General features: G+C 42.0%; 1 protein-coding gene across 2 annotated transcripts in view; it reads right to left on the bottom strand.

The window, feature by feature from the left end:
- GALC (galactosylceramidase) overlaps window positions 1-23,758 on the bottom strand; it is a 201,053-nt gene that overhangs the window by 111,166 nt on the left and 66,129 nt on the right. Inside the window, exons 5-7 of one of the 2 annotated variants that reach the window (XM_085626588.1) lie at window positions 23,127-23,266; window positions 15,624-15,662; window positions 8,077-8,204 (exon numbers count right to left, since the gene is read on the bottom strand). In XM_085626588.1, the coding sequence (XP_085482714.1) occupies window positions 8,077-8,204; window positions 15,624-15,662; window positions 23,127-23,266 (307 nt within the window). The remainder of the gene's footprint in view (window positions 1-8,076; window positions 8,205-15,623; window positions 15,663-23,126; window positions 23,267-23,758) is intronic. The other variant, XM_085626587.1, reaches the window with a different exon arrangement.

Here is a 23,758-nt window from a genome sequence, read left to right as displayed (position 1 = left end):
AAAAATATAAACAAAACTGCCAGTGGTGCTTTTCAGTTCATCCCAATAAAAATAATCAGAGTAAAACATAGTAAGGCTAGTAAAAGGGAGATAAAAGGGCTGCAGGACATATTAAAAGAAATTTCAAAAATCAATGTTTCAGCTAACCTTTTACAATAAACCACATAAGTGGAATTGTAAAAATATTAGATACATAAACGAGAGCGTCAAAGAAAGATATTTTGACAAAAACTGATGTTTGTTCTCGACTTTTATTTTGCCACAGTACCATACCAAGCTGATAAATGGCCCCAAGTAGTAAGTGTGGCACTTTCACCAGTCCTGATATTTTAGCCAGAAGCACTTTGAAAGCAGGATTTTTTTAACCCCATCAACCATTACAATATTACATGTGAAAATAAATGCAATGTGCTGTTGACTAAATTGCCACGAACAGTTGAAGTTGTTTCACAAGAAATTTAACTATCTCGCAAATCTGAACATATTTAACTATTAGAAAATTGTATTCATACTTTTTGAAAATCTACGGCTGACAACATGCTATTGGCAATTCTGGCACCCTAAAACTGCTTGCAGCATGCTAATTTATGTGAAATGATGGAGTGGGTTTTGGAGGTTATTTGAAGGCCCAACTTTGACATCAACTCACAGCCAAGACTTGACTGAAAAAGACGCTAATGGCTCTATAAAGAGGGGTTCAAAGTGATTACATTCACAACACTTTCTTCCACCATCTTTATTGTCACTCCACAAGCCTACCTTCAATGCCTTGCAAACTATTTAGCTTTTAGTTTAAATACAACGAAATACAGTTCAAAAACATTACTCCTGGAACATGGAGGAAACTGTGACTGACTTCAGGTTCTGAGGGACTGATATTTGCACTTATAACCCATGTTTTTCCTGCGCAATCCCTCCAGGTATAATCTGTAATTTATCTCTGCTTCAAGTTTGACTTGATTTCACTTTACATAAAATGTTGACATTTGAATACTCTAACACCAAATGTTGAGTTTCAGGCTGAATACTGTAACCAATTCCACTTCCCCCACCCCAATAATTACCCAGAGGTGTGGTATCCTAGTTACCGGTTCCTTGGTAAGAGGATGCCACAGGTTCTGTACAGATTCTAGAATGATGGGGTGTGGGTAGCAGTTGAAGGCGGCTATCAAAGATGTAGGATGTACCTGCTTACTCCAATAAAGAATACCTACTTACCTGCATTACCCTGTCTTGGAGTTTCTACAAGTGGCAACGAGTGGAACTAGAAGTTGTTTTGGTGGCCACACGTGAAACTAGCATGCTGCATCCTACCAGCGCCGATGGCGTTCCGAGCGGAGAGCAAGCACAGAAAGGGAGCTGGTGCAAACCGGATTTGTGAGCCGTGAATCGAGGGGCCATGATGTGAGGTCGCATTGCTGTAAAAGCGGAAGAAATTTGGGAGTCTGACGAGCAATCAGCATGAGAGGCAGTGTAAGAGGTTTGTGCATGAGCTCTACGTACAACTGGTAGCTAAGCAACTCGTTATCATGTCCCCAACTGTGGCCAGCTCGTGACTGGAGCATCATCATGCTGGTTGCTCTGACAAGGCTCTAAGCGCCCTTCTGGGAAGCTTCTGTACGCATGTTATGTGATGCTGATGCCATCTTAATCAACATACACGTTTTGTTGCGGCTTGTCCCGGCCGCATCCGTCTGCAATGCGCATTCAGTGAAGCGCACACCTGTGAGCGGTAACTTTTTAATTTTTTATTTTTTATTAGCATATTTCAACAATAGAAAACATACAGAGTCAACATATAGGCAACTTACAGGCCATGGTACAACAACATCCTTCATCCATTGTTGATAATTTAACCATGTTACTAGAAATCACATCATGTACAGTGCAACTGTTAATCATAGTTAGTCAACCTGGTACGTTTGTAAGTATTGAACCAAATATTGCCAGTAGTCTCTAGGTTTAGAACCCATTGGTAGTTCCTCCTCATAAGTTTGCAAGGTGTCTTTGCAATACGTCAAGTCTTGAATCCATTGCTTAACCTTTGGAGCTCTCTTGCTGCCCCAGCATAACGATAATCTCCGCTTGGCCAGGAGCAATGCAACCACACAGAACTTTCGCTTATTTGCCCGTATTTCAGGCAGCAGTCCCAGCAGACATGTACGAATAGTGCATGCAATATTTACGCCCACCATTGTTCCCACCATCTATATCACTCTTGCCCAGTACCCAGCCACTGCATCGCAATACCCTGCCAGATGTATGAAATCTGCAACCTCCGCATTACAGCAACAACATTAGGAGTCTGTCCGCAGACCATATCTACAAAGCCTTGCTGGAGTGTAATAGGACAGGTGGAGGTATTTGTAGTGTAGCATACGCAGATTTCCATTTGGTGTCAACACACCAGTAAGAGAGCAAGCAGTGGTCCATTCCTCCACTGTTAGCGGATCTCCTAGGTCACTACTCCATTTGCCCATCGCTTTATGTGTATTGCCCGCTATGTCTTCCTGTAGGGTTGCATATAGTCTGGAAACCAGTCGCTTAGCAGTGGGGGTCGTGATCAGTAACTGTAAAGCGGTCAGCTGCGGTGGCTCCGCAGGGTGTGTCGGGTATAACGCCTTCAGCGCTCCCTGTAGCCGGTGATACGTGAATTGGAATAGTAACGTTTGATTATGAATAAATGACAACTCTACAAGTGGTTTGAAGACCCCATTTTCGTATAAATCTCCCATGGTATCAAAGCCCACCTGCCTAAGCAGTCCCATGCCCACTTCTTCCTGGGTAACAGATAGCTCAGGGTGATGGTGTATTGGCAACGCCGGAGCGTACAATGGCAACTTACGTGCTTTTCTACCCATAGTTCGCCAAGCATTATTTGTCGTATCAATAGTATTGATATCGCGGTTGTGCAGCGGGGGCCTCTGGTGGGTTAGGATAGCCCTCAGTGGAGTCGGTGTGCGTCTCCTTCTTCAATCGCCGCATGTGTAAGATATGGGATTGGATGATACCAAACATGTGCATATTGCGCCTGTGCACATAGATAATAAAGGAAAAAATCCGGAACCCTAAACCCTCCCTGCGAGTAAGGCAGTGTGAGAGCGCGCAGTAAGGTCCGGGCTTGTTTACCCGCCCAGATCAAGCGAAGAACCATAGTGGAGATCCTGCGAAAAACTTCTGGCGGAGGCTGGATCGGAATATTATTGAATAGATACAGTAATTTAGGTAGGCTGTGAGCGGTAACTTAATTGTCTAAATTTGATTAATGGTGTGTATATTTCAGTGACGCGCACACCATAAAGTTTGGGCATACTTAGGGGGTCTATTAGTATGGCGGGCGGATCGCAACCACCCAAACGGCGGTGGCGATCCGCCCGCCATACTACACCGCCCGCATGCCAATTACCCCCCGCCATATCAGTATGGCGGGGGGGTACCGCGGCGGACAGGAAGACCGTCTGCCTCTTTTCTGCCTGGTCGACGAGTCGACCGGGCGGAAAAGGGTTTAATATGGTTGCGGTGTCTGCTAGACACTGTCATACATATAACTATGCAGGCGGAGAGCAGCCTCAACGCCGCCACGGAAAGGCATGCAGAGTTCACAGTTGGGGGTCCGTTGCGGGCCCCCAGGAAGTTGGGGTGGTGGGGGTGCACATGGGGGGTACCTATGGGGCCTGCCACTTTGTGCATGCAAGTGCACAACATGTATTTTTACCATTGCTACGGGTGCTGCTGAAAGCATCGCTCGCCGCAATGTTAAAAATGCGGATGCGGCCGCCAATGTGGCAGGCGAATCCTTATCCCCCCCACGGGACAGCCGCACATATGGCTGGCGGTCCCGTTTTCCCCTTAGTTTTGAGTGCAGTGCTGGCTCAAGCGTGGGTGGCTGAGAAAATTGTTGTGTTGAGGCAATCATACTAAATATTACTGTGTGTGTATTTTGGTGATGCACACAACCATTGCAGGCTGTTTGTTGACAGTTACACGTGTGTTGTAATGTTATTACGAGGATAGCAGTATTTGCACTGGTTTATATGAACACTACCTGTGCAATTGACAAAGGAATAAGGTACTGATTGAAACAGATGTATTCACTACTTACTAGTTATAGCACATTCTAGGTGATTTTTTTGGGAGTGCTTTTTTACCCTTCTTCTCTTCTTTCAAAAGTTAGGTGTTGCTTCTTAGACATTTTAAGCAAACCTATTTATCAACTTAAAATGTCTTCTCAAGATGCAGACTTACACCTCCGGTACCATTTCTACCTCGTCCTAGTGAGCCTTTATTGAAATGGCCTGACTGGACGGAAAATTTCCCGAATTATGTAGAGGAGTTTACACCTTCAAGGAGTAAGAGAAACTTCTACATAGTTTAGGGACAGAAGGGTTACCAGAGTATAACCAGATGGAGAAAAATTCAAGGCCAACAGAGAATGAAAATGTTTTTTTGAAGCGCTGGACGATTTAGATGTTCATTACCATCGTTCTGTTTGTGAAGGCATTGACAGACACTCTTTTTTCCAAAGGAAGCAAATTAAAATAGAATCTGTGGAAGATTATGTCGCAGTGTTAAAATAAATGGCTGTAACTTGCAAATTTGGTGCTTTGCATTATGATTTTATAAGAGATCAACTTGTGAAGCATTCTAGCAATGCAGGGATACAAGAAAAATTGTGGTTGTTTGGAAAGTCTCCTCTGAATTAAATTGTGACGATAGTGAAAAAGGCAGAAATGGCTAAGCGATGTGCTAAAGCAGCTCTAAAGAACAATAGTGAGTGGGAAACGATTGGTAATGGGTCCAGTTTCAAGGTAGAAGGGAAGAAAAGTGATAAACACGGTCATGGAATTAATTTTATTAAGGAGGAGGATGGGGTGTAACTAATGATTTTGAGAATGTGAATCTACGTTATGCCTTGCATTCAACTTGAACATCCTTCCATTGTTCTAGCCAGCTCATTAAGGGCCTGATTATGATGGTGTATGGACTTCTGTCTGTCCATCATCGTCCTGGGGATGGGAACCGCCTGCCTATAAGGCGACGGTCCCACATATGCCATTACAATGCGGCCACCACCACCGCGGCCGCAAGTGCCATGTTTTACATTGCGGGGGGTGCTGCTGGCTGCAGCACACGCCGCAATGGAAAAAATGCAAGTTTTGCATTTCCTTGCACTACGTAGCACACATGGTGCAGGGAAATGTAGGGGTGCACCATAGGTGTCCCCCCAAGTGCAAAACCGAGCTGCCCCTGCTCAAGGGGGGCCCGCAAAAGGCACCCAAAGTCCATCCCCGACAGCCTTTCCATGGTAAAAGGCTGGCAGGGAGGCACATCCTAATCCCAAAGGCGGTGCCTAGTAGGCACCGCCACCATTTTTGGGATGGAAAGGCCTGCGCCGCACTGGCAGGCTCAAGGAGCCTGTCGGATGAATGCCATGGACCCGCCCGCCATTATAATATGGCGGGCGGGAAATGGCCTCACGATGGAGGTGAACCTGCCACCGAAAGTCTGTCGGTGGCGGATTCACCACCATCGTAATGGGCCCCTTAGTTATCTTTTGAAAAACCTTTTGTTAGTATTCTAGCTTATTTTGTTAGTATTTGGGAAACCTTTTAATTATTATTTCTAGTTGTTGTATCAGTATGCAAAATTATACCATGGAAGTTGCACCTCCTATTGGAATTGTGATTTAGGTTCAATGGTTCTTTGCTTTTAAAATAAATAAAGTTTGGGTTTCACTTGTGTAAAGAAGGGAGATGTGGTATCCTGGTTACCAATTCCTTGCTAACAGGATACCCCAGGTTCTGTACAGATTCTAGAATGATTGGGTGTGGGTCGGCTGTTGAAGGTTGCTATTGAAGCTGTAGGATGTACCTGCTTGCTCCAATAAAGAGTACCTACTTACCTGCATTATTGTGTCTTGGAGTTTCTACAAAAGGCCTATTCACAAACTGCATTTTGTGGTACATTTAATAGTACTACGGTTAAAGCACTACAAAATGCTATTCACACATCTAGAACTGTAAATCTTGACATCTCCTATCTTTTCTATGGGGAGACCCTCAAATGTAAGTTTACTGCTTGGTGGCCGATTCCAATGTCTTTGGGAAAGGCTCCAGATGGGATTCAGTATTGTCGAATCCGATTTGGAACTCTTGCTTCCGACCGAATCGTATAGTTTTGCCAGTGACCGTTTACGGTGCTCGGAAACCGTTCGAGCAGACTGAATCAGTTCCAAAAGGCATACGGACAGCCAGAGTCTTTCAAAGTCAAATCGTACAGCTCTATGGCCTAGCTTTCCGAGCAAACAATTACAATGATCGAATAGGACAGCCGTTCCGATTCAGTTTCTTAGGAATTAATCGGCTGCTGGAATGTATTTGGGGGTCCGTAGCAGGCCCCCCTTCACCCGGGGCCCTCCGAGTCAGTTCTGTGGGGGTACACAAGGGATCCCCCTTTCCAACCTTGCACAGTGTGGCAGGCACCATGGGGTGCCAGCCACAGGGTGCAAGGTTTTCCCCAGACACTCCTTTCTTCAATGGAAGCCTGTGTTCTCGTTCGGAACACAGGCTCCCATGGATGTCAATGGGACTCCGATCGAATCGTATCCGGATACATCGAAAAACTCACCCGAACAGAGTCGTCCGGAAAGCATTCTGGACCGATTCGGTAGGAATGCTTTCCAAACGACATCAAAATCAGCCCCTTAGTAGTAAATGTGGGAGGGACCAGTGGAAGTGGTTGAAACATGGGCATACTTTACTACATCATAGGTGGAGTTTAGGAAGGAGTAAAGAGGTGTTAAGGGAGGGCTAAGTAGGGGTTTAGGACTAGACACCCACCCACAAGAATAGGCCAATTGCTATTTAGAAACTGCACTTCTAAATCTACTACTGCAACATAGGTCCAAAAACAGTAGCAAATGTACTCCAGATCAGAGCTGGAGTAAGTCCGCCCCATGTGGGCGATCTCCTTATGGTAAAGTACAGGGAAAAGTAGAAAAGTTTTTTAAAACTGGAAAAGATAGTAAAAATATGTAATGCAAATTAATTTTATATATTCATTTTATATGTAACACTATAAAATAAAGTTACAACACTATTAATGTAATTTTAATTTACATATAAATTATTTAATAAAAAATTTCAAAGGTAAAAATGTTGTATTTACTTATTATTTGCCAAACATAACAAAACGTTATGTAGAAAATTCATCGCAATTAATGTAAATGTTTTTGCATTTATTTTTAAATGACTAAAAATTATTGTAACTATTTTGTCATTAAACGAGATTAATATTTAAAATATATATATTTTTTTAACAATAAATACAATTTATATTTTTTCTTAAAGTCGAAATTAGTTCTTCTAACCTTACATTATTTCCTGTGGGGTGCTATTTCAATTCCCTACCTCCATTATTTTCTATTGGAAGGCATCAGAGTATCAGTGATTAGCCGTGTGTGAAGCTGGACTTACTACTGCTCCTTTTGGCTCATAAATTTGGCTCCACCCCGAATTTCAGGGGGTGGAGACATGTAAGAGTATGTGTTTGGGTAACTTTTCACTTGTAAATGGTAAATAGCAAAAAGTTGTAAAGTTACTCAAAATGGTTAGAGTGCACCTACAAGTGAACATTACTCACAACTGTAATTTATCCTTGTGAATAACCCCAATATACTGCAGAAATGTATATCTTATAACAGCATCCACATTTGTTTTAGAGCTCATTACCATCCAGTAACTCTACATTTGCTTTTTGACATGACCTCTTCAAAGTGTTTAACATCGCCAAAGATTTTTTTGTAATAATATCTGTTTGACCACAGGTTGAACTTTTGCAGGTATATCAATCAGAAAAGTGAGAACTGTGCCATCCGGATCACCAAGGCAAGTGTGGGGTTTAGGCTGAAAGACAGAGAGCTTGATAAATCCAAGAATCGTAGTGTCCATAGTATAGTGATCTAGCCCACAAACACCTCAGAAAAAAGACAGAATATTAGCAGTGGGGTACACGGTTTGCCATTTAGGTGGCAGGCACGAAACAAAACTTAAGAGTCCGAGGCAATTTGAAACTTACCCTACAATCTGTACAGCCTCATTAAGAGAAGGATCAACAACTAGCGAGCGGACAATCTCCCAGTCTCCATCCGCCGCGATGATTCCAACTCTCTCCAAACCCAATTTGTCTAAAGTATTCCGAAGAACCTTTGTGACAGAGAACACACTTCAAAACTTTGGCAGTGGCCAATACAACAGTTATCCAAAAAGTATGTGTACACAAAACATATCCCTTAATCAATATACTGTCTGGAATTGAGTTTTGTCCACAAAATGAATCATCTGTGGATGGGCAAATGCCATTGAATAGGCTTTGTACGGTGGAAGTGAAGTCGTACAAGTAGCCACTGATAGAATCATGGCTGAATTCCTCTTCTGGTATGGTGGACATTTAATTAAACATATTTTTTAAATAAGACAAAAAGAGTGCTATTTCTCACATTTCTATGCACTGGAGAAGTTTTGAACGAAGCTTGAAACTTCCTAAGTGACGGTTTTGGGGTAAGCGATTTACTTCTTGTTGATTTTGAACAGCTACACTTTCCATGCTAATCGGGAGTTTCCTGTCATTACATCAGAGATGGTTGTGTCTGTGAAGGTAGGTGATCAAAGCTAACAATCCAGGGGTGCGCCAACTGTAAATAAGAGATCTGGCCTCAATCACATTAGGTTTCATCTGCCATTAAAATCTAATTGGGGATTTTCATTATTTAAGTAACCTTCTCGGGCGGTGGGAGATGGGAAAAATAAACAACACAAACAGTAGCAAAGCCAATAGTTTGATCTTTATATGGTGTGCAGATAAGGCTTGCCAATGCCATATAATCAAAGATATTGGATTTTGAAGTGCTTGTTGGCCTGGCAGTACTGGGGAGCAGGCACAGACAAAAGAATCAGAACAAGCATTTCCAAATGCAGAAGGTTTCGAGTTGTCCAATTCATTCAGGCACTGGCCAAGACACTTGATTGGGTTGAAAATTAGTTAAGTGTGTACACTAACATTCCCGTTACATATTTTCACTTGCACTGGTTGCCCTCCTCTCCGAGTATGCCTGGAATTTAAAGTATTCAAAATGATGTACTTTCTGTGCCCTGGCACAATAGCACCATGACTGGCAACAATATATTAGATATTGTCACCATTGTGCCAAAGCCATAATGTTACCAGATATTATCACTACTGTACCAGGGCCAACCTTTTACCAACCTTTCGTCAAAGTGCCAAGTCCAATATGTTGCCAGGAGTTACCACAATTGTGCAAGTGCCCGTATGTTCTTAAAAGTTTCGATCATTGCACCAGAACCAGTATTTTTACTGGGAATTACCACCACTGTGGCAAACGCAGTATGTTACAGTTCCTTAATAAACTGTGCCCAGGAAGAAAACTAGCCTTTATAGTGTTTAATTTGTAGCACGTGTAACTCTTTTTTTGTTCCTTCCTTCCATACTTCTTTGTTACTTGCCTTCTTTCATTCCCTTTTCCTTTCTTTTTTAGTCATTCCTTCTTTCTTTCATTTCTATCCTTCCTTTTTTCTTCCATTCCTTCGTTGCTTTGCTTTTTCTTTCATTCCTTTTATCTTATATTCCTTCTTTGCTGTCTTGCTTTCCTTTTTGTTTCTTTCCTTTTATCTTTCCTTTTTTCTTCATTCATTTTAATTCTTGGTTTTCTTTTTTCCTTCATTTATTCCTTCTTTCTTGATTTCCATTTTTCTTTCATTCCCTTCTTGCTTTCCTTTCTTTTATTCTTTCACTTATTTCTTTCATTGCTTCTTCCCTTCTTTCTTTAATTCCTTTTTTCTTTCATTGCTTCGTTCCTTCTTTCTTGGATTCGGTTTTTCTTCCATTACTTTCCTTTCTTGTTTTCTTTATCTCTCTTGCCGTCTTTCTTTCCTAATTTTTTTCTTTCTAGTTTTCATTCCTTCATCTTGCTTCCCTTTGTTTCTTCCTTCTCTCTTGCCTTCTTTCTTCTCTTCTTCTATTTCCCTGTTCTCTTCCCTTCTTTATTGCTTTCTATTTTTCTTTCTTTTTCCCTCTTTTCATTTCTTTTTCCTATTTTTCTCTCTCCTTATTTATTTCCTTCTTTCTTTAATTTCTTCTTCTTCCTTCTTTCTTGCTTCCTGTCTTTCTATTCTCATTCTTTCTTGCCTTTCTTCTTTTTGCCTTCCTTCTTTCTTTATTGGCTTCTTTGTTTCCTTCCTTCCTGCCTTCTTTCTTACCTTCCTCCTTGCATTACATCTATTCTTTCTTTCCATCCTTTTTCTTACTTTCCTTTTCTTCTTTTTTCCCTCTTTCCTCCCTTGTTCCTTTCTTTCTCAAAGGCAAGAGGCTGGCAGGCAAAGGCATAACATTTGGCTTTTTAGTTCTGAGTTCACCAAGACCTTTTGATTTGACTAACATTATGTGTATGACATACTTGACTAACATTATGGTGCAGATTCCGATCAGTGAAAAAAATTTAGCGTCTGACTCGTATCCGTATTTTTTTACGTACGAATCGTACAAGTACCGTACAAACTGCCAAGTACGATTCGTACGTGAAAAATACATACGAATTGCGTCGGGAAAATGGTCCGAGAGGGAGCCGTAAATTTTTACGTCCGAATAGCGTCGGGAAAAGTGTCCGACAGGGAGCCGGACATTTTTACGTGCAAATCGTAAAACAGAAGTCCGAGCGCGCAAGTACGATCCGTACCGCCCGTCCGAATACACAACCACATGTAAAATGCCCCGTACGGAGCGAACGCTGTAGCCTACATGTACACGGGTAAACTTGTGCCCGGATACGAGTCGTACAGCCCCCCTCACCCTGCACAGGTCAGCCCCGTACCCCCGTATGTCAGCACCGTACCCCCCCTTCGCACCGTACCCCAACACCGTAGCACAGCCCCGCACCCGTACGCGCCGCACCCGAGGCCAGTCTCCCAGCCCCGCACCTGTACGCGCCGCACCCCAGGCCCGTCTCCCAGCCCCGTACCTGTACGCACCGTACCCCAACACCGTAGCACATCCCCGCACCAGTACGCACCGTACCCCAACACCCTAGCACATCCCCGCACCTGTACGCACCGTACCCAAACACCGTAGCACAGCACCTGTACGCACTGTACCCCAACACCGTAGCACAGCCCCACACCTGTACGCACCGTACCCCAACACCGTAGCACAGCCCCGCACCAGTACGCACCGTACCCTAGCTCATCCCCGCACCTGTACGCACCATACCCCAACACCGTAGCACAGCACCGCACCTGTACGCACCGTACCCCAACACCGTAGCACAGCACCGCACCTCTACGCACCGTACCCCAACACCGTAGCCCAGCCCCGTACCTCTACGCACCGTACCCCCCCCCCGTACCCCCCCCGTAGGTACACGCCGTACTCCCACCCCCCCGTAGGCACGCGCTGTACCCCCACCCCCAAAGGCTACGCACCGTCCACCCACCCCGTGTAGGTACGCGCCGTCACCCCACCCCACCCCCGTAGGTACGTGCTGTAACCCCACCCCCCGTAGGTACGCGCCGTACCCCCACCCCCCGTAGGTACGCGCACGGGGTGGGGGTACGGCGCGTACCTATGGGGGTGGGGGTACGGCGCGTACCTATGGGGGTGGGGGTACGGCGCGTACCTATGGGGGTGGGGGTACGGCGCGTACCTACACGGGGTGGGGGTACGGCGCGTACCGGGCCCCCTTTTCCTCGTGCATCATGGCGTACTTCGCTTTTCCGGCACTTTTTGGCTCCCGTAAAAATATAGCCATGCGGAGTGCTGTGGGTACGAATCGTACTTGCTGTTCTGTAAACCGCTGCCTGACTCCGTGCGGACGCCGCGTACGCGCTGTCCAGGATCGGAATTGTATGTATTTTTTAGCCGCACGGTGTTTTTTACGATTCGTACGGAAATGGCATTTCTGTACGAATCGTACTTGCTGGTTTGTACGGTGGATTTCCCGGGTACGAGTCGTACGGAGAAAACGCTCCGTACGACCATTTGTACCCGGGTTTTACAGGATCGGAATCGGCACCTATGTGTATGACATACTTACTTAGTGGGATTTTCAGCCACACTTCATTCATTTATCAGTGGTTGTGTCATTCACATTTTACTCCAAGCCACTCAAACATGCATCAACGGGCAGCGGGTCACCGCACTTCAGCCACTTGCCAACTGCACTATGAGTTATGGCATGCTTACATTTCACAAGGGACATATCCACATACAAAGTAGTTCCCTTCAGTGACAGGGAATACTATGGTAATGTGTGCCGTTTTTTGACCCAAAAATGTGTTTTGCCTTTGGTGAATGTTTTTTTTTTACATTGACAAGCACCCATCAGTTTTCCAAGCAATAGAGTTAAGCAAAAGTCAAGACAAAACAAAAGAATTGCCAAAAGACTGACGGCAACACCAGACCTATTGGCTTTGCTAATGCTGGTTTAATTGGCGTCTACTGTAAACTGCCGCTGCTACTCCAGTAGGCCGGTCTCTTCTTTCTCTTCGTCATGCAACTCCAAATGGCTCTTCCAGGAGGAGGGAAGAGGCAGGGAGAGGCCTTTGGCAGCTTTGGAGAGATAGGAGCAAGGGAGGAGTGGGTATGAGTAACTTGTGAAGCTCAGAGGCAAGTATGAAGCAATGGAACCAAAATGGATTTCAGGGTGGGGTAATGAAGCAAAATCATGGTGAAGGGAAAGAAGAGCGAGTTCAACCTCTGGGCCCAATAGGACAGGAGTGCTGCAGGGAGGGGTAATTAAGCTTCAGTGCAAGAGTGGGAGAGGAGAACCGGCCCATGTCCTGTCTGGGGGAGAGAGGGCATATGCAAAATGGGAAGCAGTGGGGCATGTTAGCAGCCATCAGGTGTTCTGGGGAGGAGGGAAAAGGTACAATGGAGGCACCGTCAGAGAAATTCAGTTCCTTCTGCCACTGAAGGCATTGCTTCACAGGGACTTCTTCCTGTGCAAGCGAAAGGATACACTTTTCAGTTTGTCTAGGAACGGGTTGAATGTTATGCTTTGCGACATGCTGAATGTCCATTTTCTCTCACTTTTTTTCACTCCAGGAAGCCCCTCTGAGGCTGAACTAAGGCAAAACCTAAAAGGTATGTCACCGATAAAAGAGTTGCTTTATTTCATGTAGCAGGCCTTTTTTTCAAATGCCTTTGTCAACTCTTCCTCACTAGTGCTACTGAGTCGCTCATTGACTAACCTTCATGAAACAGTACTCACAACCTCTTGTGTTATGCTTCCAAGATGGCAACCACATTGTGGCTTTTCCCAGTGTTCACCTCCCAGTACTGCCGGGCTGCTCGCCAACTGATCTGAGATGTAAAATATGCCCACGTACATTCAAACGGAGGGAGAAGGATACACCCATACAGTAAATAGAAAAAATGGTGACACAAAATTACTCGTGCCAAAATTCAACACGTGGACTGATACAATATGTTCACCATGAATGGAGCAAGTGTCATACAAGTTAACCCTAGAAAAGCATATGAGCGGTGTGCAACTCTTTTTTCAATGGAGTGACTTTAATTTTGTTTCTGCTAATGAAAGTGAGGAAGGCAATCACAAAATTGTACATGACATAAATAAAATCAACATTGCACAAAGAGTGAACGTGAACACCCTACATACATGCTCACATGCACCAAAAAAGCACATGATACCAGAACCCACGCAGAACCCAGTCACTTGCTTAGCATTGTAACTTTAACTGCTAAACATCTTACTTGATGAGATCACTAGGGTTCGTATTTAATTCAACAATGAACTTACTGGGTTTACGGACAGCAAGAAAGCTACTTATCACAAAAAATTCAATTTGATCATAGTCTGATTAAAGTTGTGATTCACACTTTTCATGATCTGTACTGACAAACAATGTATTGCATTGAATTTTGCTGTAAACCTTAAATATCAACGGATTCCCATGAATAGACTTTATTCTAGGCGCTATTGCAAGTGAAATGAACTAACCTCTATGTGTCTTCTCAAATACTACATCACAGACACATATAATAATTAAATGCACTTAAACAATCTTACAGTAACATTGAATCACACTAGATTTTGCAAGTAAACTAGTGTCCTTCACTTGGTCAACCCGAACTCACAGGGACAGCAGTATGGGACTTGCCCCAATGTATTTGCTCCTCTGCAATGGACAGAAGGCAGATTGTGACCCATGAGTGCAAACACTGAAGGCAACACAAGCTTCAAACTCCTTTACTGCTAAGCAAAGCAGTGAGGAGAAGTAAACACAGTGATCTGAATAGCAGCAGTCCAAAAAGCTAATGATATCCCAGTACCTTTTACAATCCATTAAGAGACAGAGGAAGTAGAAAAAGTAAACTAGTTGTGTAGTTTCTATGAGGAGGGGCAGATTACATTGTACCTTGAATAGGTGAACGTTTTCCAGATTCATTAAATGGCTACGTTTAGAAAACTATCAGGCATATAATAAATTGCCATACGGTCAGCTGACTGCTCTTCCAGGTTCTTTATAAATCGTTTTACTACTCCTATATTTTGCTTGGTTGTTGCCCTTCAGGGGTACAAAGCCCCAAACGTTCCATCCCTCCTCCACTCTGTTTCCAATGCACACATGTCATCCACATCATGATGGCTACTCTTGCTATCTCCAAAGTGGTCTTCATGGGCAAAAAACCCTTATCACACAAACTGTTCCGATGATGACATCACTTGAGTAAGGCCATTTAAAAGAAACAACTAAGCTGCTTATGAAGTGTTTTTGGCTCGCTCAAGTCCAATGTTATTCTTAAATTTCTTCCAAAAAGACAAGTTGGTGATCTGTATTCATTATATGATACCAATACTTTAATGGCACCCTCTGCAGGGACACCTCACTCACCTTTCTGCTGCTGGGACAGTTTTGCTTTGGACACCGTCGATATAAGAAGCAACATGTCCATAAAGGCACTTGTCAAAATCAGAATCTCTCCTTTGACTAGGTATCTGATGAGCTCCTTGGCACAATTAGCCAATGAGCACCAACAGTCTGGCAACAATTCTCCATAAGAAGGCAGTGTGGGTTTAAAATAATGCAAACAGCATGGGCTCCTGAGTTATGCACAGACAACTTGAATTCTCTTTTGAAAATTGAAACTATCATTAAGAAATTCAAAGTGGACACTGCATCATCTCCATTATTGTAAAGTGATCTGTATAGTTCAGCAAACGCACAGAACAGAATTAAACTTTTTTTAAATGACGCAGAAGATATTGGAAATTCCGTGGGCTTCAAATTCCATTTCTACACGCTGCAAGAGACTAGAAATGCTGGCACAGTCAACATCACTGCAAGATCAGAAATTCACCCTGTAGACTCTTAAGGTAAACCAAAACCACAGATTTTTGGAAATCTGTGAATTATTCCCCACTTATCAAAAATATGTATCACTAAAATAGTAATTGTCGCAACGCTGACCGCAAAAACAACCAATTAGCATGTTAACCGAAACATATCACATGCTCAACATCAAGTTAACATATTTTCAACAGTGAAACTCTCAACCAAAAATCCTAATGTATGCCTTACGTCACATACCTTGATGTATTTGATGTCAAATGCACGTTCGTTCCAGATCTGTAAAATAAAGCGTATAATGTGCTTGCAGATTATGACGAAAATGACACAGCCTATCAATTGAGCTCCCTCACTGCCAATTTACCAAGGCCCCGCCTCCCAAAAAGTCCTAAGCAATCATTCATGCAACTCCCAAATCAAGTACATTTAAGATTGTTTACATCCAGTATTGGAAATCACACTTCAAAGGGCCCATCACTAAACCAGAAAGAAGCAGAGAAACAGAATTTCGAAAGTCTGGCACTTACCTAAAAGTACTGAGGAGTGTGGTGTCCTGGTAAAGTCAGAGACTAAGGTCTCCCTGGGATCCAGACTAGATGGGCCTGCTTGAGTTTTTGTTGCCGTTTATTATGAATGGGGAGTGGGTAGGAGGGGGATTAGAGGTGCTCGGTACAACAGGTGGTAATTGGTTAGCCCACTTCAGCCACTGGCTCCCTTCATGGTGAGTGGAGGAATTCTACCCTCTCAAAAAGTGCACATCCACACACAAAGCAGTTCCATTCAGTGCCAGAGACTATTATGGCAGCATGCGCTTTTTTTAAACCAAAAATGCATTTTTTTAGATTAACAAAGTCCCAGCAGCTTTCTCAACAATATATTTTTGCAAAAACCATGACATAATAAAGCAAGCATTTACAAAGTCAGAAGTCTAGCAGCCAACACCAAACCAACTAGCTTTGTCAATGCTTGTTTTGATTGATGGCTTCTTGTCAGGCAGACTATCGCTGAACAGGCTGAGCCTCTTTGATAATGATGTCTCTGCTCTTAATGTATATCTTGCCTTCTAACCAGAAGGGTCTGTGAGGCCTTTACTTGGGATCCTGGAGAAACTGGGAGTTACTGGTGAGCATCCATATGTGCACTGTAGTTTGCAACCAGAATTACTCCATGTCATTTGGATAACCAAGTTAGTGCTGGTGCGCACTTGACTCTCCAAGAGTAGCAAATCCAAGCAGTCTAATCTCACTCTACAAAGAAGTAAAGATCAGAGAGCCAGAAACAGCATGACACAGAAATACACAAAATAAATGCAATGTCCAGTCAATGCTCTGTCTTCACAGACAAATAAGATTTTCTAGAAAACTGGCCAATAGTCTACGCTATTCTAGATCCTGGAGATCAGGTGAACTTTGAAGATTTCAGGGACCTACCAGAGCATAGTACAAAGTTTAACATTCATGCATGAGTTGATGAAAAAGATGTGGCAGGCAACTAAATACAATGCAGCAACTTTGACATATTACATATGAGCTTCTGTGTCAATGGTATCTGGGTTCAACACGTAACAAAGTAGTGGCCTCAAGCGGTATTCAGACAAAATATTGAGTTACAAATGTCGACTTACAAAAATATCGAGTTGTAAATATCGTGGTACAGAAATATCGACAGCAAGAATATCGAGGTCAAGAATATCGATTTTAAAGTAATACACATCGTTTAAAAAAATATAGAAGTCATTAATATTGTTTGACTTGTATAAGCTTTTTAATTAGTGTTATGTATTTTAGTATACATTTTAAATGTATGTGAATTCTTTTTTTGTATAAGTATTGTCTATGTTTTTAATATATTTGTTAAATTGTTAGTAGTTATCAATTTTATTTTAAGTACATTTTGCATTTTAGTTTCATAGGGGGTTGTGGGTTTATAGGGTGGGGAGTAATTTAATTATAATAAATTAATGATTATTTTTTATTTATTAATATTTTATAGTGTTAATTGTGGGAATTTATGATTATTAATCGATTCATTAATATTAATTACCAAATTGGTAATTAATTATGGTAATTGCGTAAAAAAATGTAGGTGCGGGTTGTGGGGTTTATAGGGGTAAAGGGTGCGAAGTAATACATTTTTCATTAATTAATAATTAGTTAATTCATATTACTTCATTTATTGAAAATTAAATATGGAAATTGCGCAATTAATGCTAGGTGTGGGTTGTGGGGTTTATGGGGTGGAAGTAATTTATTTGTAATTAATAATTCGTTCTTCATTAATATTAATTAAAAATTAAATATAGTAATTGTGTAATTAATTTTAGGTGTGGATTGTTGGGGTTTAGAGGGATAAAGGGGGGGAAGTAATTTATGTTTAATTGATAATTAGTTGATCATTAATAAAATTAATTGATAATTAAGGTAATTGTTTATTTTTTGGTGTGTGGATTTTTGTTTTATTCAGGGAAGGGTGGGAAGTAAATTAATTTTACTTACTTTATAATTAGTTAAATACTATTAGTTTTTTAATTGAAAATAAACTTTGTGTAATTATTTTTTTACAGTTTAATTTTAGCTGTGAGTTATGGGGATTATAGGGGTAAAGGGTGGGAAGTTAAATTATTTAAGTGTTTAATTAATATTTCTTTAATTGATAATTATGTAAGTACATTTTTTTAACATGTAGATGTGGGTTGTGAATAGTGTGGTGTTATAGGGTAGGAAACAAAAAACCGAAATGTATTTAATAATTAATGCTTTTGTTTCTAAATAAATCTAATTAAAAATATTTGTTTGAAAATTATTTTTGTATTTTATGTGATAATATTTTTAACGGATTTTAGGTTATTGGTATATGTACATATATATATATATATATATATATACACACACATACACACACACCTATATATATATATATATATATATATATATATATATATATATATATATATACACACACATATACATATACACATATATACACACACATAATATTTTGCACAACTATATTTTTTTCGATATTTTTGTACATACCATTATAAATATAGGAGGTCTATATTTTTGACATCGATATTTAAAACTCTATATTGTGGTATGGGGATATTTCAGGTGTCGATATTCTGTCAGTTAATCACCTGAAGCCTCAGCTGACTAATTAATTGCTAAAATAGTAACAATCCCCTCACCCATAAAACTCACTGTTTAAACAAGAAGTTCTATGGAAATGGAGGACGTTTTAGTGCCAAAAGTCTCAGTGTTCAGTTACAAATTGCCAGTTTGGACCCGGTAACTGGTATCTGGTTAAGAACAAACAGTGACTCTAATACAGTGGACTCTCGCAGCAAACAACTAAATACAACCAATACTGAAGCTGCCTTGTCTAGCCACGAACACACTTTCTCTTCAAACTAATTTTACCCCCTATCACACCAAAAGGAAAGCAGCTGGTCTTGAAAGAACTAGACTACTGATTCTGGAAACATTATGAGTACCTATATAGTGAATACAGTGATAACATTCCTGCAGTGCTTGGTGTCCGAGACTGAGCTCACATCCATCTACTAAGTGAACCTTTTCGGTTTCAGTTACCTGGGGAAAAAGAACTAACATGTGCCCATACTAAGCACCATACACCCAGAGCAAGCACTGGTAGGTTGCAACCCAGCATCTCCCTCCACGAGCTGTAGAAATCAAAACCCACTCAGAGCAGTGCCGTACAAGCTAATATCCTCCAGAAGCATGTCTAGACATTCGTAAATGGCGCAGATGAACTGCACGTCTAAACCACGGACGGCCTCTTGATTACCTGCAGCACAGGTTCCCCGACACCCTGTTTAAAACCGATAACAAGAAAACTAGGCATCAACTTCCTGATGCTCTTCAGACACCCAGTCGGATTATCAGTGTCTAGTTTACCTTAGGAGCAGTAGTAATGCTCTGCAAATGACGTAGTTAATCAGCACAAATTGCATCCTTCAGAATATTGAACCACACGTCTGCCACATTATTTCAAATCTCATCCTGCTTAAGTATTCACCGGATCTTTGCCAAATAAGCAGCATTGAAAATGTCTTCACTTATTTGCTCAAACATTCTGATATTGGACAGCCATCAAACATCGTTATAATGCCGTCACCAAGCAAATCCAAAATTAAATCAGTATATAGTTAGCCCCATGTTGGTTATCAGTACTAGGTCAAAATATTCCTCTATTCCCAACCAGTGGGTATTCTGCTGCCTAGGGGGAGACTTGAAGCTGCTTTTTGATGCTGCAAAGTAAACCACGGTGGAGACCACCATCAGTCAGGTGTGTGTACGCTGCCACATAACTAATTTGTCTTCACAACAATTGCCCATTAATTAAAAACTTTAGTCTGAAAACATTAGGAAACTAGGCTCTAAGCAGGCCAGAAAAAATAATGTTATCACGGAAGGAGTTAGCAGAATGCAAATTAAGGGGTCTATTAGGATGCAGGGCGGATCGCCACCCCCCACATGGCAGTGGCGATCCGTCATACATCTTACCCCGCCTGTCACCCATTTCCCCCTGCCATACTAGTATGGCGGGGGGAACCCCGGCGGATGGAAAGACCAGTCAACCGGGCGGATATGTTGGCGGTGTCTGCTAGACACCGCCATCCATATTAGCATGGGCAGCGGTGCATTGCTTTCCATGGCGGAGACCCCGCCATGGAAAGCCATGCGGAGTCTGCTTTCGGAGGCCTGTTGCGGGCCCCCAGGGTATTGGGGGTGTGCACATGGGGGGGACATTGTCATGGACAAGGTGGCAGGCACAACGCGGTGCCGGTCACCTTGTGCATGACAATGCACATCGTGCATACCCAGCATTGTGGTGGGCGGTGCTGTGAGCACCGCCCGCCACAATGCTGTGAATTGAGGATGCCACGGTGGCATCCTAATTGCCGGTGCGGGACCGGCCACCACTGGCGGCCGGTCCTAGCACCGGTCCTAATTGGTCCACAAGACTTCGAAACACCTCCTAAAAATTTAAAGCACAAAAATACTGCTCAAAATAAAGTGTCGCTCATTCAAGCTGCAGTTGCCATTTTTAGTAGACCATACTGATGCTTTTACTGGGAGGGCTTGCCTTGCAGCAAGCCCGGGTTCTGCAGTAAGGTTTTCAAAATTGTACTGCGTATGCAAACAATAACGAGGTTAGTGAACACTGTTTTGATATTGTTGAAAGTAACTCACTCTCATTTTAACTGTTTCTCATTATTTCATTCCTGAGCCTGACGCTACAAAGTAACTAAAATCTAACTAGGTGATCCGATTTCAAAAGGGTCCAATCACAGCCGCAAAAGTGAGTTCTGCCTAGGCTCAAGGAACCACCCCTTCCTACAAACTGCGGGCCTCTTTTTAATAAATGCATTTGTCAGACTCCAACGAATGCAGAGTTCTTACTTTTTCTCTGACTCGGGTGATTCCACCATCGAGTGGCTTTTTAATTCCCAGTTTCTATTCCCTGTGCAGTGTCAATGATCAATGAATTTACCAAAGATCTTAGTGTAGAAATCTGATAGAAAATAGCAATTTTTACCTTATACGGGAATCTAGACTGCTAGTATGCATTAATATACACATTTGCTGTATCTCAAGCCTCTTTCACAGTGTCTCTGGACTTGGATCTCTGAACAGCAGATTTCTTTGATCTCTGAATAACACCTCCACTCGAACAATGGTAAATTGTATCCCAGCTTAACTCTTGATGCAATCTGCTAAATATTCAATTAATGCTCTTATCATTTCCGCTACTGTTTACTTCTTATGGTGGGAATCCTACAAGTCCTCTTCATCTGTACCAGTGTCTCAGAGCCAAGAGGGTTATTTTGTTCATTATCCTTATTCAATAATGAGGACCTTGAATTCGCACTTTGGGAGATTTTAATTTTTTGTTTTTTCATTTGTGAATCAAGTTTCAGGACCGAGCCCACCACGTAGTTGCTTAAATCACTGGCGCATGCTTTCACAGTCTCCATTTTAGCCATTTTACTTCCAATGGTATCTGCTGTAACCTCTATTACCTTGACTTTGGAGTCCACCTTGGTGACTGTACTGTTCCTTCCCGGAATGTGTCTTACATGTTACCCAGGATCTCCCACCTGTCTCTAGTTATGCCTGTGAAGTCGTATTTGTCAGTTCAGTCTCAAAATGAAGGATGCTGGTTGTCAGAGAGCAAATATGATTTTCTGGTCAGCCGCTTTGTGTTTCTTTACTTTCCTACCTACCATGTTATGGAGGAGAAATTTGTTCCATTGACAATTCTCCTGGATTTCCTCTAATGCGCTTTGTAAATCATGCTGCCACAAGGATAACCGCCGAAGTGAGACGCTCAGATTCTTAAGTGCCTTGGAGGGAGGATCACAGCTCCGCTTACATTCAGCCTCCTCCCCTCCACTCTTGTTAGGCACTACAGTCCACTAAGCATTCAAACAGGAGGCAGCATTAGGTGCTCTCCCACCCGGGCGTCTCATGACTCTATAGTCTGAAGCCTGTTCTTCGGCCAATTTCAGAAGTACCATGGTTCCATGTTCCCAAGAGGCAGAAGATCACTAACACATTAAGAATGCACATACGGCAATAGTACAACCAATGATCGCACCCATGGATGAGTTGGGCAAAGATCTAATGGGCCAATGGGAGAGGTGTGAGGAGGTACTGGGGATGTTAAGGCAGAAGAGAGGATATTTTAAATATTTGCTTCTCTCCATTGAATTTTGCACTGCTCTTAAAGACGCCTGAATCATCAGTGAAAATTAATGGTTTTGAAAGAGGCCATTTTTAAATGCCATAGTTCCCATGTGAGCTATCTAACAACAGAAGTCCCATACACACTCCTTTTCCACTAAATCATTGACAGTTCATATACAGTGCCCGAGAGGGGTATTTCACTAATCTACACGATGCACTTCTAGCCACTGAAACTATTAGGGGACTGGTGTATCAAAGGTTTTTTTTAACCATTCTGCGTCTTTGGGAAAAGAGGCCTTGATAAATAAGGGCCTAGATCCCTTTTATTCATTCAACATACTACAATGTAAAGCCCGTGTTACAGAGTATGCAGGTTCAATACCCTCATCTGCTGTTCTCCAGTAAGAATATCTAGAACTGAAGGGTGAGTTATTATTGTGAAATCCCTACATCAAGGCAATGTTCATAAAGCACACCTCTGCTAGGTTTCCAATATAACCATCATTAGAACACTGGAATGCTTGCAGTTGCATTGAAGGAAACAGTATGACAGGGAGCTAAAAATGACTGTAATAAACCACATTTTTCAACATTCAAATGGTTTTTCAGGTTTCGCTTTGTCTAATTTAGAACATTCCATTTACTCTTAGTGGACTATACCCTAGCCTGAGGCTCAGGATTAAAAATCAGGAAGAAGGCCTTTAACCAACAGCATAACCATCAGCAGCAGCTTCAAATACTTTATTAATATATATAAAAATGATCAATCTAGTGCACTTCAAAGCTGACTCAGATAAGCCACTCAATTGTCAGGGCAGTGAACACTGACCAGAGAATTTAAAAAACACTCGCTGTGATATAAAAACACAAAAGTGATAAAATCCAACTCTTCACCAAGTCAGTATGGAAAGCTAATATACAGTTGCTTAAATAGTTTTAAGTAGTACTTAAGCAGGTGTTGGGTGCGCAAAGGTTGAAGTCAGAGAGAGAATATGTCATCGAACAATATAAGGAAATTCTCATTACTCACCCCAATATAATCAATGTCCAGATCATGGTACTGTTTAGCTCCTATAATCCAAGAGGTCACATAGTAAGCAGTAATATCGGGGAAATCATAAGGCCAGTTTTTACCTCGTCCTATCCATCCAGGAAAGGACCAGGGTAGTCCTGAGAAAAGTGAAAAATGACACCAATAAATGAAACCTGGAGAATATCTTGAAGTCACCAAACAATATTGAAAAGATACACATAGAATACATTATTAGATTCACACCAGTGCACTGAAGTTATTGCTGATATAACATTCTGTCGGCATAGCCAATAGGTCTCGCCTTTGGGACCTTATAAGTATTTAGTTATGTATCACAATATCCTTGGTGCAACAACATCAACTATTGAATGGCTAAACACTTATAAGGTCCCAAAGGCGAGACCAATTGGCTATGCCAATGCTTGTTATTTTATCCACTGGAATAGTAAAGTCGGCCTCAAACAGCAGAATTCTTTTGGCTACCGCCAGTTAGTAGATTTTATGCATACAAATATGGTTTCTGTTAATAATCTTTTCTGGGCCAATACAACGCCTACACACTCAAACCAAGTTTATATGCATAAGCAGCTTTGAATATTTTGTGGCATCGAGTTCCGGAATTTCCACAT

Source organism: Triturus cristatus, chromosome 9 (assembly GCF_964204655.1).
Source record: "Triturus cristatus chromosome 9, aTriCri1.1, whole genome shotgun sequence".
Classification (NCBI taxonomy): Eukaryota; Metazoa; Chordata; class Amphibia; order Caudata; family Salamandridae; genus Triturus; species Triturus cristatus.
The sequence above is the reverse complement of the archived record's forward strand: the minus strand, read 5'-3'. Positions and strand labels throughout refer to the sequence as shown.